This window comes from Chrysemys picta, chromosome 1 (genome assembly GCF_011386835.1).
Source record: "Chrysemys picta bellii isolate R12L10 chromosome 1, ASM1138683v2, whole genome shotgun sequence".
NCBI lineage: Eukaryota > Metazoa > Chordata > Testudines > Emydidae > Chrysemys > Chrysemys picta.
The window spans coordinates 86,642,158-86,661,359 of NC_088791.1; the positions used below are offsets into that span (position 1 = coordinate 86,642,158).

A 19,202-nucleotide genomic window follows, 5' to 3' on the forward strand; every position below is an offset into this window, starting at 1 on the left:
AGGCCATGTGTCCCAGGAGGCATAGGCATGTTTTCACGGTCGAGTTCGGGAAGCTTTGCAGGCTGTGGATGATGTTCACCAGGGATTGGAAGTGTGCTTCCGGCAGAATTGCCCGGGCTAGGCCTGAGTCTAATACTGCTCCTATGAATTCTATCCTCTGGGTTGATACCAGAGTGGATTTCACGACATTGAGCAGGAGACTCAACCGACTGAACATGTTCATGGTGAGCTGAACATGAGACTGCACCTGATCCCTGGAGAGACCCCGAATAAGCCAGTCGTCGAGATATGGGAACACCTGGACCCGTTGTCAATGAAGGGAGGCCGCTACCACAGCCATGCATTTGGTAAACACCCTGGGGGCCGTGGATAGGCCGAAAGGAAGGACAGTGAATTGAAAGTGCAATTGATTGACCACAAAGCGAAGGAAGCATCTGTGCACGGGGTAGATCGCAATGTGGAAGTACGCGTCCTTCATGTCGAGGGCGGCATACCAGTCTCCAGGATCTAAGGGAAGGAATAATGATCCTAGTGAGACCATGTGGAACTTCAACTTTACCATAAATTTGTTGAGTCCGCGTAGGTCCAGGATGGGCCGAAGCCCGCCCTTGGCCTTGGGGATTAGGAAGTAGCGGGAATAAAAGCCCTTGCCCCTTGGCTCTCCCGGAACCTCCTCTATCGCTCCCAAAGCCAGGAGTGATTGGACCTCCTGTAGAAGGAGGTGCTCGTGAGAAGGGTCCCTGAAGAGGAACAGGGAAGGAGGGGCGGAAAGCAAATTGGAGGGAGCATCCCCTTTCCACCATGCGTAGGACCCAATGGTCCGATGTTATGTAGGACCACCCATGGAAGAAATGGGAGAGACGATTTTGGAAAGGCGGGGAAGGATCCTGAATGGAGACTGGTCCTCCGTCCTTGGGTGCACCTTCAAAATTCTGCTTAGGCCCTACCGATGGCTTGGGAGGGCCCTGGCCTTGGCTGGCTTGATGTCCAGTTTCCTTTTACCACCTCAGCCACGTCTTCTAAAGAAGTCCTATCTCGGCCGAGGGGGAGGGTATGACCTCTGAGACTGTGGTCTGAAGGGCCTTCTCTGCATTACTGGGTTATGCATTCCCAGAGAGTGCATGATAATTCTCGAGTCCTTCAGACTCTGCAGCCTTGAGTCTGTCTTCTCAGAGAATAGTCCCTGGCCATCAAAGGGCAGGTCCTGAAGGGTCTGCTGTAACTCTGATGGTAAGCCAGAGACCTGCAGTCATGAGATGCGGTACACATGGCTATGCTCGAGGCCAGGGTCCTAGTTGCCAAGTCTGCCGCATCCAGAGAGGCTTGTAGGAAGGTTCTGGCCACCTTCTTGCCCTCCTCTACTATATCCCCAAATTCCTCTCTGGACTCCTGTGGAACCAACTCCTTGAATTTCTCCATAGAGTGCCACGAATTATAGTCATATCGGCTAAGGAGTGCCTGCTGGTTGGCCACCCTGAGCTGCAAGCCTCCGGCTGAGTACACCTTGTGCCCAAACAAGTCTAGGTGTCTAGTGTCCTTCAATTTAGGCGCCGGGGCCTGCTGACTGTGCCGCTTCTTCTCGTTGACCAAAGCCATGACAAGGGAGCACAGTTGGGGGTGCATAGAGAGGTACCCGTAGTCCTTTGAAGGGACAAAGTACTTCCTTTCCACCCCCTTGGCCATAGGTGGAATAGAGGCTGACGACTGCCAGATTGTCTTGGCATTGGCCTGTATGGTTCGTATGATGGGGAGGGCAACTCTGGATTGTGCCTCCGTGGACAGAATGTCCACCACAGGGTCCTCTACCTCCACCACCTCCTCTACCTGGAGGTTCATATTGATCGCCAAATGGGTCCAAAAGGATCATTGTGGGGGTTTGTGCCCAGGTCCTGGCCTTCTTCTAGCCACTGGCCTGTACCGCCCTTGCCCTGGTCCTGGGCGTGGTAGCCATCTTGAGAGTGCGACGACACAGAGGCAGAGCAAGATGGCCAAGGCGGTGCTGTACGCACCAGTGCCAAGTACCCCGGTGCTGTACGGTGCCGTGGTGCTGGGGACTGGTACCGTGAGGCAGAATGGTACCAAGATGTCGATCAATGCCTGCGGTCGTATCGGTACCAGGAGCCTGATCTGGATCTCGATGGCGACCTCCGGTGAAATTGGTGTCGGGATCGGCTCTGGGTCAAGTGCTGCTCTGACCGGTACCGGAAGCTAGTCTGATCAGTGCTAGCCGTAACGCGATTTGGATCTCCGCGAGCTGGAGCGGCGTCGTGAGTACGACCGGCGCCAAGAGCAAGAACGGTGCTGGGACTGCGAGTGATGCCGTGATGGGTGCCGGGAAGAAGATCGGGACTGGGACCGGTGTCGTCCTTCTTCACTCAGCGACGGTGGTCACATGAGGGACCGTCCATGCTGGAGGTGCTGCCGGCTGCAGAGGAGTCGGCTCTGTGAGCGTGATCAAGTCCCGCGCCATTGAAAAGGTCTCCGGTGTGGAGAGTAGTCTCAGCTCGACTGCGGTGTGCACCGGGAAGCTTACGTGCACCAGACTCGACGGCCCTTGCAGCGCCGGAGTCAACAGTGCAGGAGCCGATATTTGTCCTATGCGCTCTGGCAATGAACGTGGCTCCAACTGCGGTGCGGGAAGCGACGGCGGCTGCTGCACCGACAAACAAGAAGTGGCCAGCACCTGCCTGGGCTGCTTCTTCTTCTGGCTCGGAGATAGAGACCTGCGCTGTGGTGGTGGAAGTGCCGGGAAGTTCTGGCACGGCAAGTCTTTGGTAGAGTCCGAACGCGGTGCTCGACCAGTTGGTCCGCTGAGGCACTCCGCACCAAGGACGACGGTGCCGAGTCTCGGCTTACAGAGGAAGGGACAGGGCTAAGTGCCGCTTCCATAAGGAGCTGCTTCAGCCTAAGGTCCTGCTCCTTCCTGGTCCTCAGCTTGAAGGTTTTGCAAATGCGGCATTTGTCTGCTTGGTGGGATTCCCCCAGACACCTTAGGCAAAAGTCATGGGGGTCTCCCGTTGGCATCAGCCTCTGGCAAGCCAAGCAGGGTTTGAAGCCCGGAGACCCAGGCATGGGCCTGGGTACTGGGATAGGGGAGAAGGGAGAAGACCCCGTTCTCTCCCACTAATTAAACTAACTAACTATACTAAGTAATTACTAACAACTATAACCAACTATTAACAACTAATCAGAAACTATTAACAGGTACTAAAGCGAATGCTAGGGAGAGTGGAGATCAGCTAAGCTGAACTCCACAGTTCCAACAACCCTCACGGGCAGTAAGAAGGAACTGAGGGGGCGCTGGGTTGGCTGGGCCATAAGGGTGCCACTCCAGGGGGCACCTCAGCCGACCCACTGAGTGTTGCTAGGGTAAAAATCTTCCGATGATCATGCACACGGTGCGCGCACACCTAATTGGAATCAATATGAGCAAGCACTCGAAGAAGAACCCTATGTTCTGAGTTGTGTGGTTACAGGGATCCTGCTTTAACTTATGCTGTTGGTGTAAGGTCCTTACACCAGCGGAAGACTGATCCTAGCAGAACTCAATTCCATCACACTCCCTCGCATCTTCTCCTCTCCCTTATGTCAAGGGGTGGAGGAGCTGCCAGTGTAGGAGGTGACTATACTGCTTCTGCCAGCTCTATGGCAGCAGAGGTTCTCCCTACAGAGGAAGAATTATTTGCTGTAAATCTGTGGCTTGTTTACCAACACTTTGCACTGATGGTTAAGAGCAGGATTGTCAAGCGCTGTCTCCTGGCAGTCAGGCTGAGCTGTTGGAGCAGAAGTCAAAACCAGATGTAGGGTTGTGACTGCGCCAAGGGTGGGGCACTAGAATCAAAATCCAGGGACAAACCAGGTTCAGAACTGAGATCAGAGTCCATAGACAACCAGTGCCATAGCTGAAGTCCAGGTGCAAGCCAGAAGTTGAAGCCAGGTGGTCAGAGTCTGACAGTCCAGGGAGGGTCAGGAAACAGAGGCAAGGCTGGAGCGGGTCAGTAACAGGGCTGGAGTGAGGTCAGAATATGGCAAGGACAATACTGGAAGAGAGCTCAGGCAAGGTAAGGGCAGGAACAGGGTGACCAAACAGCAAGTGTGAAAAATCGGGACAGGGGGTGGGGTAATAGGAGCTATATAAGAAAAAGATCCAAAAATCGGGACTGTCCCTATAAAATCGGGACATCTGGTCACCCTAGGCAGGAATAGGACCAGGAGCAAAAGCAGACTGGGAGTCTCAAGAGTCTGATACAGTCCGAGACAGCAGGAAGATGTAATGAAGACACATACAAATATAGGAATAAAGTATTTGGCTTCATCCTTTTAAAAATGCACACTTTTTTTCCATAGAAGCCAAATAGGAAGAATGGTCTGTCAATTACTAAACACCATCAGTTAGTCCATTTTGCATTTCTGTTCTAGCTGGGAATAAATCTTAACTGTTCTAGAAACACTGTATTTATAGATTAAAAGGGGAATGGCATATAAAAGTTGATTTCTACTTTAGATAGGCAGTTGACAGAATAATTCTAATTAAAAAGGTAAATCTTGAGTGAGACGAAGACGGTGTTTGTCCCTGACCTAATGAGCTAGCAGTATTAAGGGAAAAGGATTGATTTCCAAGTTCGAAACTTGTTTGGTTTCTTTACTGTATTTGTATTTTAGTTCAGAAAAAGAGTTTGGCTGGCTGTAGATCTGAGCATGCAATAGCTAATATCATATCCATGCAGAATTCTGCTGCAAACATCAGTTTCCTAGCTCAGTTTGACCATGTCACCCCTCGCTTTGAATCCCTCAACTGGTTCCCCCTTCTCTATCGCATCAAACATAAGCTACTTTTATTCACTTTCAAGGTCCTTTATATTCAGTCCCCACCTATCAGCTCTCATTTGCTATCAGTCTGTCGATGCTTGCCTCCAGTCAGCCTACGATGACAGCCTTCACTACCCACTTGCTAAATTTCAGACAAGCACCTTTGTGCTTTCTTTCATGCTGCTCCACATGCTTATGTGGTGCTCATGTAAACATCTGCAAAGACACCTAGTTATCCACCTTCAAATCCTTCCTCCAAATTCTCCTGGAGTCAGGCTATTGGTATGCAGGGACCATTACTTGTCATGCTGACCAGTATTATCACATTGTATTCTTGTACTCCCCAATCTGTTGTCTTTTATTTTAGACATAGGTTGCAAGCTCCTGGGGCAAGGACCATCCTTTTGTTCTGTTTTAGCACAGTGCCTAGCAGGGTTGTGGTCCATAACAAGGTGTCATGGGTGCTACAGTAATACAAATTAATAATAATAATTTCTGTTGTACTATGTATAGGTTTTAAAAATATCTGACAATAATAACTGAACTCTCATGAAAGTAGCTCTTGTGCCACTAGCATGGAAATCTTGCAGTAGCAGCGATGTAGTTTTCTAAGCACTTCTCTGCATAGATGTTTAGTCAGTGAGGACATAACAGCTCCCTACCCACTCCAGTTCAGTGCAGGAGGGGAGGCCCTTATCCCCAGCAGTGTATCTGCATAACAGAAACCTTCCTTTACCCCCTTCTAGACCCTGAGATAATCTTAAATAAAATAAAACCCAAATTAAAAGTTGGCCAGAGGATGAATTCAGCTTACAACCCAGAGCTCTCAGTCCCCACAGCACTCTAAACCTCTAGTGCCAGAGGGTTTGTTGGCATTTGTTTACCGTGAAGCAAGTTTTTTGGTATGTTAGTACCAGCCTTTATACAGGTACAGCACTGTTAGCATCTTTTCCTGCTGCTAGTATGGAGCATCTGTAATTAGAGTACTCTCTAAAATAACTCTTAACAGTTTAGTGATTGAATCTAATACTGGCCCTTTCTAGCCTTCAAACAAAGTATGGCACTAATGAAAATTCTGCCTGTCCCAAGAGCCAAGCTTAAAGAGAAAGGTACTTTACACAGAGTTCTGTGTTAAAATTGACTCAAAAGTGGGAAATGATAAAGAACTTTTATTTTTTATTATCTGGAGAAATCTCACTCCACTAGATCAGTGAGTGAAGGAGAGGACACTGAAAGGAAACCCTAGTCAAATAACCATGAATGATGTGCCTGTTAATGTTTTGTACAATTGAGAACAAAGTAGCCAGCTGAAACAGGGAATCTTAAATCAAGAACATGCGCATAAGTGTGTTAAAAATGTGGCAATATTTATTGGCTGAACTGTTCCCAAATATAGGGAAATATAGAACCCCAAAGTCCCTTTTCATACCTAGATTAACATTTATATTTAATCAATAGGAGTATTTCCAAATAAGAGACAACTGGTCTGCTGGCTTGGTCCCCACAGGTAATGGGTTAACTTTGAGACTATGGCCTATTTTTCAGAGGTACTGACTACTGGTGGTGCTCCCATTGACTTCACCTGATGTTATGGGTTCTCAGCGCCTCTGAAAATCAGGACTGTTGTCTTTATATTAGAGTGTACCACACAAAATCTTTTCTTCTAAACTTTTTTGTGAAGAGACACGTTTTCTCACCCAGCTGCCCTTCCAATAGAGCTGCAGTGAAGCATTATTCAGGCATGCAGCAACAACCCAGCTGCACTAACATGCCCTTCTAATAGAGCCTGCAATGACTCAGCCCTCAGGCATGTGGCAGCAACCTATCCCTGAGTCGAGCCTGGGTCAGATGACCCCCAGGCTCAGGTATTTCCCCAACCCTGACAGAGTTGCAAATCAGTGTGTGTAACAGCACTACCCAGCTCACTATAAGCGTGTGAATTATGATAGTCTTCATTTGGGCCATGTTAATTGTAGATATGCATACAAAGGATACGTCAAAGTACAAACATTTAACTTGGAGCAAGGTTTGCACATCTCTCTAGAGTTACAGCCATACTTTTCAGGAAGTGTCCACAGTCATTATGTGGTAAGCAACATTGCCATCAGCAGACACCCATATCTGTAGCAATAAATGTATGCCCATCAATCTTTCTAGTGGCTCTTTACCTGTGGTAGCTGATTACACACTAGAGATGTGGTTTCTTTTGTGTCTGACATGGGCTTTAGTTTGGCCAAATTTAGAATAGGGGTTTATCAAGGCAATCAGCCTCTTCTGTTGATAAACACTCGCCTTTTATGAATTTTGTACACAGGCAGTGCTGATCCCTGTTTAGAGCATGGAAACATTTGGATAAGAATTACAGATGTTCCGATAGAGAGGTGCAGTATTAATACCAACATAGACATTTCTGTGGTGATACTGAGATACAGTATATTGTCATTTCAACCACAGATCTCATCCCTGTATCTTCTTGAATGTTATTACCCTTTGGCTTTTCCCCCTCTAGTCCAATAGGAAAAAAAATAGAAGAAACAAAAGCTCATTTTTATATAATACTTGTCTAGACATATTTTGGGACCTAATGGAGGAGTTGGGAAAAAATAAGGAGACAGAGTTAAGTGTACACAATTAAAGAGCCTTTTTATCCTCTTAGTGAGTGACAGATGATTTTTAGTAAAACAGAATTTGCTTAATATTTTACAATTTAAGTGTAAAAGAAGCAAACTAGTTCAGAAAATTACTGTCTTCCAGTTTAAGTAAATCCTGAACTGAACCTCCTCTATTAAAAGGGAAAAGGGACCAGCCCATATCTGGAAAACAATCTTGAACCAATTTCATTGCTACTATAATAGCCCTTACATTTGTCTTATGTTAAAAATAGGCATGGAAAATTATCATTTTTAAATTATGAAATCACTCCAAATCATCTGGGCAGAGACAGACACATCCTAGAGGTAAATACTTGTTTGCGCAGATGGTGTCGACAGGAGGTCTTCAGCTTCATTGACCATGGGACCTAATTCTGAAAAGGTGGACTGCTGAGCAGAGATGGGGTCCACCTGTCAAAGGAGGGGAAGAGTATCTTCGGATACAGACTGGCTAACCTTTAAACTAGGTTTAATGGGGGCAGGAGATAAAAGCCCAGAGATAAATCCAAAACGTGGAGACTTGGGTGAGAGGTCAGAATCTAGGGGTCAATATGGAAAATAGCAGCCCAGACAAAGGAGACAAGAGGAAATACAGTGGGGAAATCTAATAAACATCTTAGATGTCTGTATATTAATGCAAGAAGTATGGGAAATAAACAGGAAGAACTAGAAATACTATTGAATAATCACAAATATGGCAATTGGCACCACAGAAACTTGGTGGGATAATTCATATGACAACAATTCTGGTATAGAAGGGTACAGATTGTTCAGGAATGACAGTCAGGGGAAAAAAGGGAGAAGGTGTTGCCTTGTATATCAAATATGTATACATTTGCACTGAGATTGAGATAGAGAAGTGGGAGGTAGCCCAGTTGAAAGTCTCTGGGTAAGGATAAAAGGTGTAAAAACAGTGGTGATATCATGGTAGGGATCTACTACAGACCACCTAAGTAGGAGGAAGAAGTGATGGATGAGACTTTTTAAACAATAAAATCATCCAAAAACACAGGACTTAGTGGTGATGGAGGACTTCAACTACCCAGACATTTGTTGGGAAATACAGCAGGGCACAGATTATCCAACAAGCTCTTGGAATACAACATAGGCAACTTTTTATCACAGAAGGTGTAGAAAGCAACTGGGGAGAGGCTATTCTGGATTTGATTCTGACAAACAGGGAGGAGCTAGTTTAGAATCTGAAGGTGGAAGGCTGCTTGGATGAAAGGAATCATGAAATGATGAGTTCATGATTCTAGGGAATGGTGAAACAAGAAAAACAGCAGAATAAAGACAAAGGACTTCAAGAAGGCAGACTTTAGCAAACTCAGATAATGGGTTGGTAAGATCCCACAGGAAGCAAGTCTAAGGGGGAAAAAAGGGTTCAGGAGAGTTGGCAGTTTTTAAAGAGACATTATTAAGGGAACAAGAGCAAACTATACCAATGCATAGGAAAGATGAGAAGTATGGTAAGAGGCAACCCTGGCTTAACCAGGAGATCTTCAATTATCTGAAAACTCAAAAAAAGAGTCATACAAGAAGTGGAAACTAGTTCAAATTACAAAGGATGAATATAAAAACAACCCCACAACACAAGCATGAAGGGACAAAATTAGAAAGGCCAAGCACAGAACAAGGTTAAACTAGTTAGGGATATAAAGGGTAACAAGAAAGCAGTTTGCAAATACATGAGAAGCAAGAGGAAGACCAGGGACAGGATAGGGCCATTACTATATGAGGAGGGAAAGACAACAACAGAAAATGCAGCAAAATGTTAAATGTCTTTTTTGCTTGTTTTCACCAAAAAGTTCGCAGTGATTGGATGACTAGCATAATGAACATCAGTGTAAATGGGGTAAGATCTGGAGGCTAAAATAGGACAAGTTAAGAATTACTTAGACAAGTTAGATGTTTTCAAGTCAGCCAGGCTTGATGAAATATATCCTAGAAATCTTAAGGAACTGTCTGAAGATATCTGAGCAACTAGCAAGTATCTTTGAGAACTCACGGAGGACAGGAGAGATACCAAAGGACGCGAAAAGGGAAAATATAGTACCTATCTATAAAAAGGGGAATAAGGACAATCCAGGGAATTATAGACCAGTCAGCTTAACTTTGCTACCTGGAAAAACAATGGAGCAAATAATTCAACAATGAATTTGTACACACCTAGAAGAAAATAAGGTAATAAGCAACAACCAACATGGATTTGACAAGAACAAATCACATCAAGCCAACCTAGAATCCTTCTCTGACAGAGTAACAAGCCTTGTGGACAGGGGGAAATCAGTAGATGTCATATATCTCAACTTTAGTAAGGCTTTTGACATTGTCTCACGTGATCATCTCATAAACAAAACTAAAGAAATATAGCCTCGCTCCACTCACTCCATTCCCCCCTCCCTCCGTCGCTTGCTCTCCTCCACCCTCACTCACTTTCACAGGGCTGGGGCAGGGGATTGGTGTGCAGGAGGGGGTGCAGGCTCTTGGCTGGGGCCAAAGGGTTCAGAGTGTGGGAGTGGGCTCCAGGCTGATGCTGAGGCAGAGGGTTGGGGTGCAGGAGTGAGGGGTGCAAGCTCTGGGAGGGAGTTTGGGTGCAGGAGTCTTATGATCACACTGCACCTGATCTCATAGAATCCATTGGACATTTCATGAATTTTACTTTTTATTAGTGTCATTTGTGGTTTATAGATCCAAAATCCTTCAGGGATCGTCACAGACCAGTGACATTCTCAACTGTGGGGTGTGCACTGGATGAGCCTGGGGCAAGGGGTTGGGGTGCAGGAGTGAGGGGTGCAAGCTTTGTGGAAACAGGATTAGAATTCAAAATGATCTTGACAAACTAGAATAATGGGAATTAAATAGGATGAAATTCACTAAGGACAAATGCAAAATACTACACGTAGGAAGGAATAATCAATTTCACAAATACAAAATGGGAAATGACTGTCTAGGAAGGAGTACTGCAGCAAAGGATCTGGGGGTCATAATAGATCACAAACTAAATATGGGTCAACAATGTAATACTGTTGCAAAAAAAGCAAACGTTCTAGGATGTATTAGCAGGAATGTTGTAAGCAAGATATGCAAAATAATACTTTCACTCTACTCAGCACTGATAAGACCTCAACTGGAGTATTATGTCCAGTTCTGGGCACCACACCTCAGGAAAGGTGTGGACAAATTGAAGAAAGTCCAGAGAAGAGCAACAAAAATGATTAAAGGTCTAGAAAACATGACCTATGAGGGAAGATTGAAAAAATTGTGTTTGTTTAATCAGGAGAAGAGAAGACTGAGGGGGGGGCATGATAAAAGGTTTTTACAAGAAGGAGAGAGAAAATTGTTCTCCTTAACCTCTGAGGATAGGACAAGAAATAATGGGCTTAAATTGCAGCAAGGGCAGTTTAGGGTAGACATTAGGAAAACCTTCCTAACTGTAAGGGTATTTAATTACCTCGTGAGTCTGTGGAATCTCCGTCACTGGCAGTTTTTAAGAACAGGCTAGACAAACATCCATCAGGATGGTCTAAATAATGCTTAGTTCTGCCTCAGTGCAGGGGACTGGACTAAATGACCTATCGAGATCCCTTCCATTCTTATTTTTCTATGATTCACACGTGTTCACCATGGGAAAATTAATGAGTAATTAATCAATAAATTATATAACTTCAAAGCGGAAAAGTACTAACATTAAAAGTAATTTATTAAAAACTAGGAGTTGATAACCAGTAAAAACCTAATATACTGCTATATCTTTTGGAGATCTGATAACACTGCACCTTGCCACAGACCAAAGATGCTAAAGATGTCTAAAAATTATAAATGTCACGAAGCAGAAAGCAACTGTTGAAATGCTGAAGAAACATAAGCAGCTCATAAAAAACTGGAGCACTGACTGCATCTTGCTCGTCACTATTCAAGTTCATTAATTGACTGATCCTGTTTCACTGAAATCCATTGAAACTTTATTATTGACTTCAAACAGATACAAGATCAAGTCCCAGGACACCAAATGGTATAAAAAAATCCAGTCACTATAAGCAAGCAACACAGCACACAGGGTGATGAGGATGGGAGATGTTATCCTAGTTCAGTACACCAGATTTAGTGCCAAGTAAGGACACAATTAAGAAAATAGGCATAGCAAAAGGGCATGGCTAATAAGAAATTGGACACGCCCACATTCAGTAGCACAACAAAAGTGCAAGACATAACAGAAGTAAGAAAGCTGCACCATGAGAAAAGAGACAGCAACAGCTCCACTGTACTGGACAGACCTGATGAGCTGGACAGTCCTGATGTGCCATCCTGCTCTGTGGCAGTATGATTCGCATTGCACAAGACTCACCTGCTGGCATGCCTGCGTAGATGCTACTGTTTAGTCTTTCAATGGATAAGGAAGATTTACCCCTACATTTCTTAGCCATTTTCCTTTATCCTTCTCAGAATATCAAGAGTGTTAATGATTACTTGACAAATGTCAGGATTTAAGTGAAAGATTTTTTGGGGAAGTTATACAAACTACAAAGGAGGATTCTTGGGGTATACTATTATATCACTTCAGATTAAGTATTAAGTCCCCAAACTACTCTAGGAGGAAAGAACTGCAGTGCCATTATACTGAGGGGGCGGAGGGGAGAGGGAGGAATTTCTGTCCTGCGGGTAATTTCAAGATTTCAAAATTTTGTTTAATCCCAAACTGAGAAGAAAAACTTAAATCTTGGCGTTTTCATTAAATGTTTCTTCTTTGTCATATTGACTATTATATTCTAATTTATACTATAACAAAAATTCAAACACATGTTTCAGTTTCATTGAATCGATATTTTCCAATGGAAAACTGTTCCAATGGAATATTTTCAACCAGCTCCAATATTAACAAATGTTAATGTTCTGATGCTATTTTAAAACATGTCCTTATTCGGGGGGCGGGAGGGGGGACGACATCAACAGCAGCTGCCCTCTCATACAGTAGATTTCATACTCAAAAAAATAAAACAAAAAAACCCAAACAACTTGTTACTGAATACTTGATGTAGTTGAAAGACAGCCACCTATTTTAGCTTATCTAAAATGTTATATGTAAATACGCTCTCCAAGAAAGCTTAAGATATTAAGCTCAAGATATACTCTTGCCTAAAATATACAGACATACACGGCCAAATTTTCATGTGCTATAAAATTGAGAGGAGAATTTGACCCATGTGTATGCAGTAGCAGCTGTACAGTGGTCTAACGGTTTTATGTGACCTTGAAGAAATTCATCTCCCTGACCCCACAGTTGCCTTGTGAAAAGCCTGTGAATTTCCGAAGAAGAATGAAATAATCTGCCTAAAACAGGGGTAAACAAATATCTGAAATTGCCTTAGTAAATTGAACATTTTGTACATTAAACTTAACTAGATGGGTAATACAATATGATGTTCACCCCTTTTAAATTACATTTTGAAGATGATTTCTGTAGCTAAAAGATTGCAGACAAAATTTTCAGAAGTACCTATGTGACTTAGGAGACATCCCCATTTTCAAAAGTGACTTAGGCACTTCAGAATCTATGACTCATTGGATCTCGAAATCACTTAGGCACTTTTGCACTGTGTCTTTTTAAAGAGTGTTCAGGAAATTGGAATTTTGCTACTTCTACAGGATGGCCATTGTTCATAACATTTATTTTTCTATACGTTATTCCATTTTTAAAATGTTACTGTTTTCTAGAAGAAAGCATAGGAAAAAGGTTTATTATTTTGTATAGCTAGAAGTGTGTAGTAGATACTTTTGTGCCAGTAGATTACGTCTATAATCTAGATCAGTGGTTCTCAACCAGGGTTAACCAATCTTCTGGGGCTATGCAGAGGTCTTCCAGAGGTACATGAACTCATCTAGATATTTGTCTAGATTTACAATAGGCTACATAAAAAGCACTAGCGAAGTCAGTGCAAACTTAAATTTCATACAATCACTTGTTTATACTGCTGTATATATTATACACTGAAATGTAAGTACAATATTTATATTCCAGTTGATTTTATAATTATGTGGTAAAAATGAGAAAGTAAGCAATTTTTCAGTATTAGTGTGCAGTGACACTTTGTATTTTTATGTCCGATTTTGTAAGCAAGTAGTTTTTAAGTGAGGGAAAACTTGGGCGTACAAGACAAATCAGGCTCCTTAAAGGAGTACAGTAGTCTGGAAAGGTTGAGAGCCACTGATCTAGATGATACTGTATTGCACTCCTGTGGATTAGGAACATGATAATAGAAACAGCTGCAAAAGGTCTGGCAGAAAAAGATTGTAAGAATATTCTATTGCAGAGGTTCTCAAACTGTGGTCTGTGGACTACTGCTCCATTCAGGTGATCTGTGGATAGTTCCCGCTAAGGTGCCCACCTGGGTGGCTGCACACGAGAGAATGAAGGGCCACACACCTAATTAGTGGAGCCGCGCAGGCGTGGCTCCACTAATTAGGTACCTGGACCCAGGAGAAGACGCACATGTAAGGTAAGGTGGTGGCCTTGGGGGGAATAAGGGGTAGGTGGGAGGGGACAGTGGGGTGAGAAGAGGGGGTGGGGGGAATATGGGACATGCAGGGCTGCGGTGGCCAGAGAAAGAGGCAACTTCCCCCAGCTCCAGGGCTGCAGCTGCCAGGGAGAGATGGCCCTCCTTCCCAGCCCCAGCTCAGGGACTGCCGCAGCAGGGGAGAGAGGGAGAGGCCCCCCATCCTTCACAGCCCCAGCTCGGAGGCTGCCACAGCGGGGGAGAAAGGGCACATCCATCACATTAGAAAGGTAAGACTACTGATATTAAAATATGAGTTGTGTGCTTTTATTTGTAGAACAAAAAATGTTCATTATTAAGTTTGTTTTATATTGCGCTTTTATTCAAAGCGCTTTACAATAGTTAGCTAATGGTACAAACAACATTTGGAAAGATCATTAAGTGGTTCACTGAGACCCTCAGCAATTTTCAAGTGGTCCGCAAAAAAAAGTTTGAGAACCACTGCTGTATAGCTTACAAATTTTAAGATAGAAAGATAAATACCTGTGCAAGAATGGGGAATCCAAGGTTCCTACATCCATTGCAGGGTGTTAGTGCCTCCCATAAACCTGCGGGACCACAACTGTTTTCCCGGGCATCTTCCTCTTCCTCCTCCCCTTGTGTGAGGTTTGTTGATGAAGGCCTCTGTGGAAAATTAAGTTTACTGGAACATTATGCAGAAACATTTTGCTTTATTTTACCATAGTTAAAAATGCTAAGATTGATTGAGAAACTTCACATTTCCAGAAACTGATAAATATACTGCATTTTCAACTTAATATAGTGCATCTATTCAATCAATAATCAGTAAAACATAGTATATTACCTAAAGAAAAAAGATATGTGATGAGCTACAGTAAGCTATATTTTAAATAGGAGTTCAGAGACAGAGACTCTTATTACTCACCTTCAGTCTACAAATATTCAGATTATGTATAATGTACAGCACCAGACACCCTGCAACTTTTCAATTGAAAAATAAAGTATATTTTAATTTAAATTTTAGATTTTACATTATTATTTTTCACTATAGCCTGCAGAGAATGAAAACTAATATTATTACATTTTTACTGCTCTTAGAAATTGTACAGTAGGTAGAATATTGCAGAAACACCACAAGATAATGGGATCTTGTTTCTATAGCCAAATATTGAATATAGATAACTACAACCATTTTAGCTTGGATTGGCCAGTGGCTTTTGCAGAGAAGTAGTAGAAATTTAATAACAATTTAGGATTTCATTTTTAGTTTGATGTTTACCAATGATGAAAAATGGTAACTTGTTATGTATGGTAAACAATATTTATTGATTTTTCATTTAAAAAAAAACCTGCTATGTTTGTTTGCCCTAAACAGCAAGGGCAAGGGGTTTCAGGGAAAGTGATTCTATTTTACCATTTTGTTTCCTGCTTCAAGTCCTTGTTGCACACAGAGTCAAAATGATGCCTATTGTGGAGTCACTGAGGATATTTGTAACACATTATATGTTTTCATTTTAAACGCTGTCATGATTCTATAATGGTTGTTGTGAGAAAAGGTGGGCATTTTTCTATTTACACAGATCATTCCCCTTTTCTTGATTGTGATCCTACCTCCTACCCACATCCTTAGTAAGGGGTTCTAGGGTAGATTTTCAAAGTTATACTGTGTTAGCCTACCTTTGATCCCACTGAAGTGAATCACAGTTTTATCATTTATTTCAGTAGATGACATAGGTCAATGCTGAACACTTCTGAAAAATCCCACCCTTAGAACAAAGTTACACTAAATAAAGTTGTAAGGGCTTATCTAGACTACTGCTAAAGTTGATGTAACTTGAAACCCTCCCCCAAGCAACATAAGTACATTGATTTAAAGCAGTGTCTACACTGCGCTATGTCAGTGAGAAACGCTCTCCCGCCAACATAGCTTCGGCCAATGCAGTACGATAGTGAAGACAAGCCCTAAGTTACACTTCCATCTTAATTCCATGCCCCATGTGGTTATTTTGCTCACGTCTAACTCACATGTATAGAATACCTGGCCCCTGGACCAGTTCCAGCATGCAGGATATGTTTATGTGGCCTCACTAACATTCAGATTATAAACTTTCATTTAGCAGAGAAAAGTTTGCAGCTCTCACGTTTCCAAAAATACTTTCCAAATGTGAGTTGGACCAGAGTGTAAACCAATGTAAGTCTGTCTGCCTGAGTCTGCAAGCAGCTTGAGACAATGACTGACAAGTATGGCTTCCCACACCCCCACATGATATCAACTCTAAAGGTGAGAGATGATACAAATCTCAACATTGACAAGTTCACTGAAGATCATTTGAGCAGATAGAAAGGGGAAATGGGTGGGACTTGCTCTATGGAAGAAAATGCAGAGGGATCACTGACAAAAAACAAGAGAAAGAATGGAGGAAAAAAAGAAACAGGACAGAAATAGCAGTAGTTCTGATGATGAACTTATTTTTCCCACTGACTGATATTGAGTATCAATAAGGTACTGTACCAATATATGTCATACAGTAAGTAAAAATTTAGTTAAGTATCATTCAACCTTTGCTTTATATGCTAACCTCCCAAAAACACAAATGGGAGTTCCACTGTAGCCTAAAGAGAGTAAGTAATCCTAAATTCAGACTCCAGCCCATTGACCCAAGATTAAATTCAGAATTTATTGCTCTCCACCAGTTTTTATTCCCTTGGTTTAAACTCACTGTATCACCCATTACAAGACTAGAGCATCACACTCTAGGTGGGGGTTTTTGTTTTTGTTTATTGGTTGGTTGGGAAGAGGAAGGGAGCTTTTAAGAGAGCATGTTTGTTTACTTTGCATTTTAGGATTCATTTTCTAAACCTGTTATTTTATGAGGTTATTTGGACAGTCAAGTAGTGCTACAGAATGTGTTACTATAGCAACAGCATTTTTGCATGGATTATTAAGCGGATTGGGTGAACTTTGCAGGGTTTGGGTCATGAAGGAATTCTATTGTTATATAGTTGTGTAGGATCAGAAACAGCCCACGGGGCCTTGCTATCTAGAATTGTTATGCCACCATCTGTCATTTTATCCTATATGTTTACATTGGAAATATATAAACTTTAACCATTGTGACAAAGAACAAAGCACTCCCTTAAAAACAAAACAAACAAAACTTGCCCCCAATTCCCCAAAGGTGACAATCTACTTCTAGTCACAAAAATTTAGATTTATAAAATAAACAATGCCTATCACATGCTTTGGAACACTTGCTTTTGTTTTAATAACTATGGCAGATTGCTTATGCCACTCCAAAAATATAGAAATATTCCCTAGAAGATATAATAAAAAGCTCCCTCCTCTGCTGGCATAATAAAATAACTGTGTCCAGTTTGCAGATGACACTAAACTGGGAGGAGTGGTAGGAAGATAGAGATATGATACTGAGGGAGCTAGACAAATTAGAGGATTGGGCCAAAAAAAAAAAATCTGTGGAGGTTCGACAAGTGCAGAGTGCTGCACTTAGGACGGACGAATCGCATGCACTGCTACAGACTAGGGACCGAGTGGCTAGGCAGCAGTTCTGCAGAAAAGGACGTAGGGGTTACAGTGGATGAGAAGCTGGATATGAATCAACAGTGTGCTCTTGTTGCCAAGAAGGCTAATGGCATTTTGGGCTGTATAAGTAGGGGCATTGCCAGCAGATCGAGGGACATGATCATTCCCCTCTATTCGGCATTGATGAGGCCTCATCTGGAGAAGTGCGTCCAGTTTTGGGCCCCACACTACAAGAAGGACATGGAAAAATTGGAAAGAGTCCAGTGGAGGGCAACAAAAATGATTGGGGGCTGGAGCACATGATTTATGAGGAGAGGCTCAGGGAACTGGGATTATTTAGTCTGTGGAAGAGAAGAATGAGGGGGGATTTGATAGCTGCTTTCAACTACCTGAAAGGGGGTTTCAAAGAGGATGGATCTAGACTGTTCTCAGTGGTATGAGATGACAGAACAAGGAGTAATGGCCTCAAGTTGCAGTGAGGGAGGTCTAGGTTGAATATTAGGAAACACTATTTCACTAGGAGGGTGGTGAAGCACTGGAATGGGTTATCTAGGGAGGTGGTGGAATCTCCTTCCTTAGAGGTTTTTAAGGTCAGGCTTGACAAAGCACTATCTGGGATGATTTAGTTGAGGATTGGTCCTGCTTTGAGCAGGGGGTTGTCTAAATGACCTCCTGAGGTCCCTCCCAACCCTGATATTCTATGATTCTACATCTTTCACTGATCTTTAAGGTGGGTGGCAGTCTAAGCCCACCGATGTTCTCAAATATCTGCACTACTAAAATAACTGTGGTTTACTACATGCAAAGGGGATAAGTTATTTTAAGCATTCCCAGCCCAAAGACCAAAATTAAAGATGCCCCCTATAGTAAGTGGCAAAGAACTGTAACTGCACCTGATAACTAGAAAGAATGCAACAAACTAGTCTAACTTCATAGGCAAGTGAAAGTAATTCACAGAACATAATCTAATCTAAATAAAAAATATAAAGACTATATAAAATGAGAGGCTCCTTTAACATACCTGCAAGGAACATGCATAATAAACTGGATGAATGGGAATTATGGTAGAAAAAGAATATGATCACTTAGTCATTACAGAAATACAGTGGGACAAATAGATGAAATGCTAATGAACCGCAGATTAATATAAATTGTTTACATATAATAGAGGAAGGAGGGGGTGATTTACTTTATGTAAAACAAATATGAAATTGAGGTAAGTCAGGCTCATAGTAGTGTGAATTAAATGCTATGGATAAAAAAAAATCAGAGGAAATGGAAAATATTTTCTAGGCAGATTGTTTCTCGACTTCCCCATCAAAGAGCAAATAATGACAAATAGAGTCTAACGGACACTAGCCAGATGGCTAGAATAAATGAATTAGTGCTCTTGGGTGACTCCAACTATCCAGATAGTTGTTGGGGGGCGGGGGAGGATTTTTAGTGAAGCATAAGTCCTCCATAAATGTTTCCATTTCATAAAGGATAGTTTTGAATTACAAAAGATTAAAATAGAAACAAGAAGGAGACTCTATACATAGCAGTCACCACCAGAAAAGAATTAGTAAAATGTAAAGCCATTAGGTCAGGGATCCTAAATTAATTGAGTTAAGGTGTAACCTATTGTTAATATCCTAAATAGAAATGCTGAAATTCCAGAAGACCAATCATCCTAACCTAAAAGGT

The 19,202-nt window shown here is 42.5% G+C and overlaps 1 protein-coding gene across 11 annotated transcripts in view; it reads right to left on the bottom strand.

Moving 5' to 3' along the window:
* ANKS1B (ankyrin repeat and sterile alpha motif domain containing 1B) overlaps window positions 1-19,202 on the bottom strand; it is a 771,828-nt gene that overhangs the window by 533,039 nt on the left and 219,587 nt on the right. For all 11 annotated transcript variants that reach the window (XM_065561011.1, XM_065561005.1, XM_065561000.1 and 8 more), the window contains one exon: window positions 14,498-14,638. In XM_065561011.1, coding sequence (XP_065417083.1) covers window positions 14,498-14,638 — 141 coding nt within the window. The remainder of the gene's footprint in view (window positions 1-14,497; window positions 14,639-19,202) is intronic.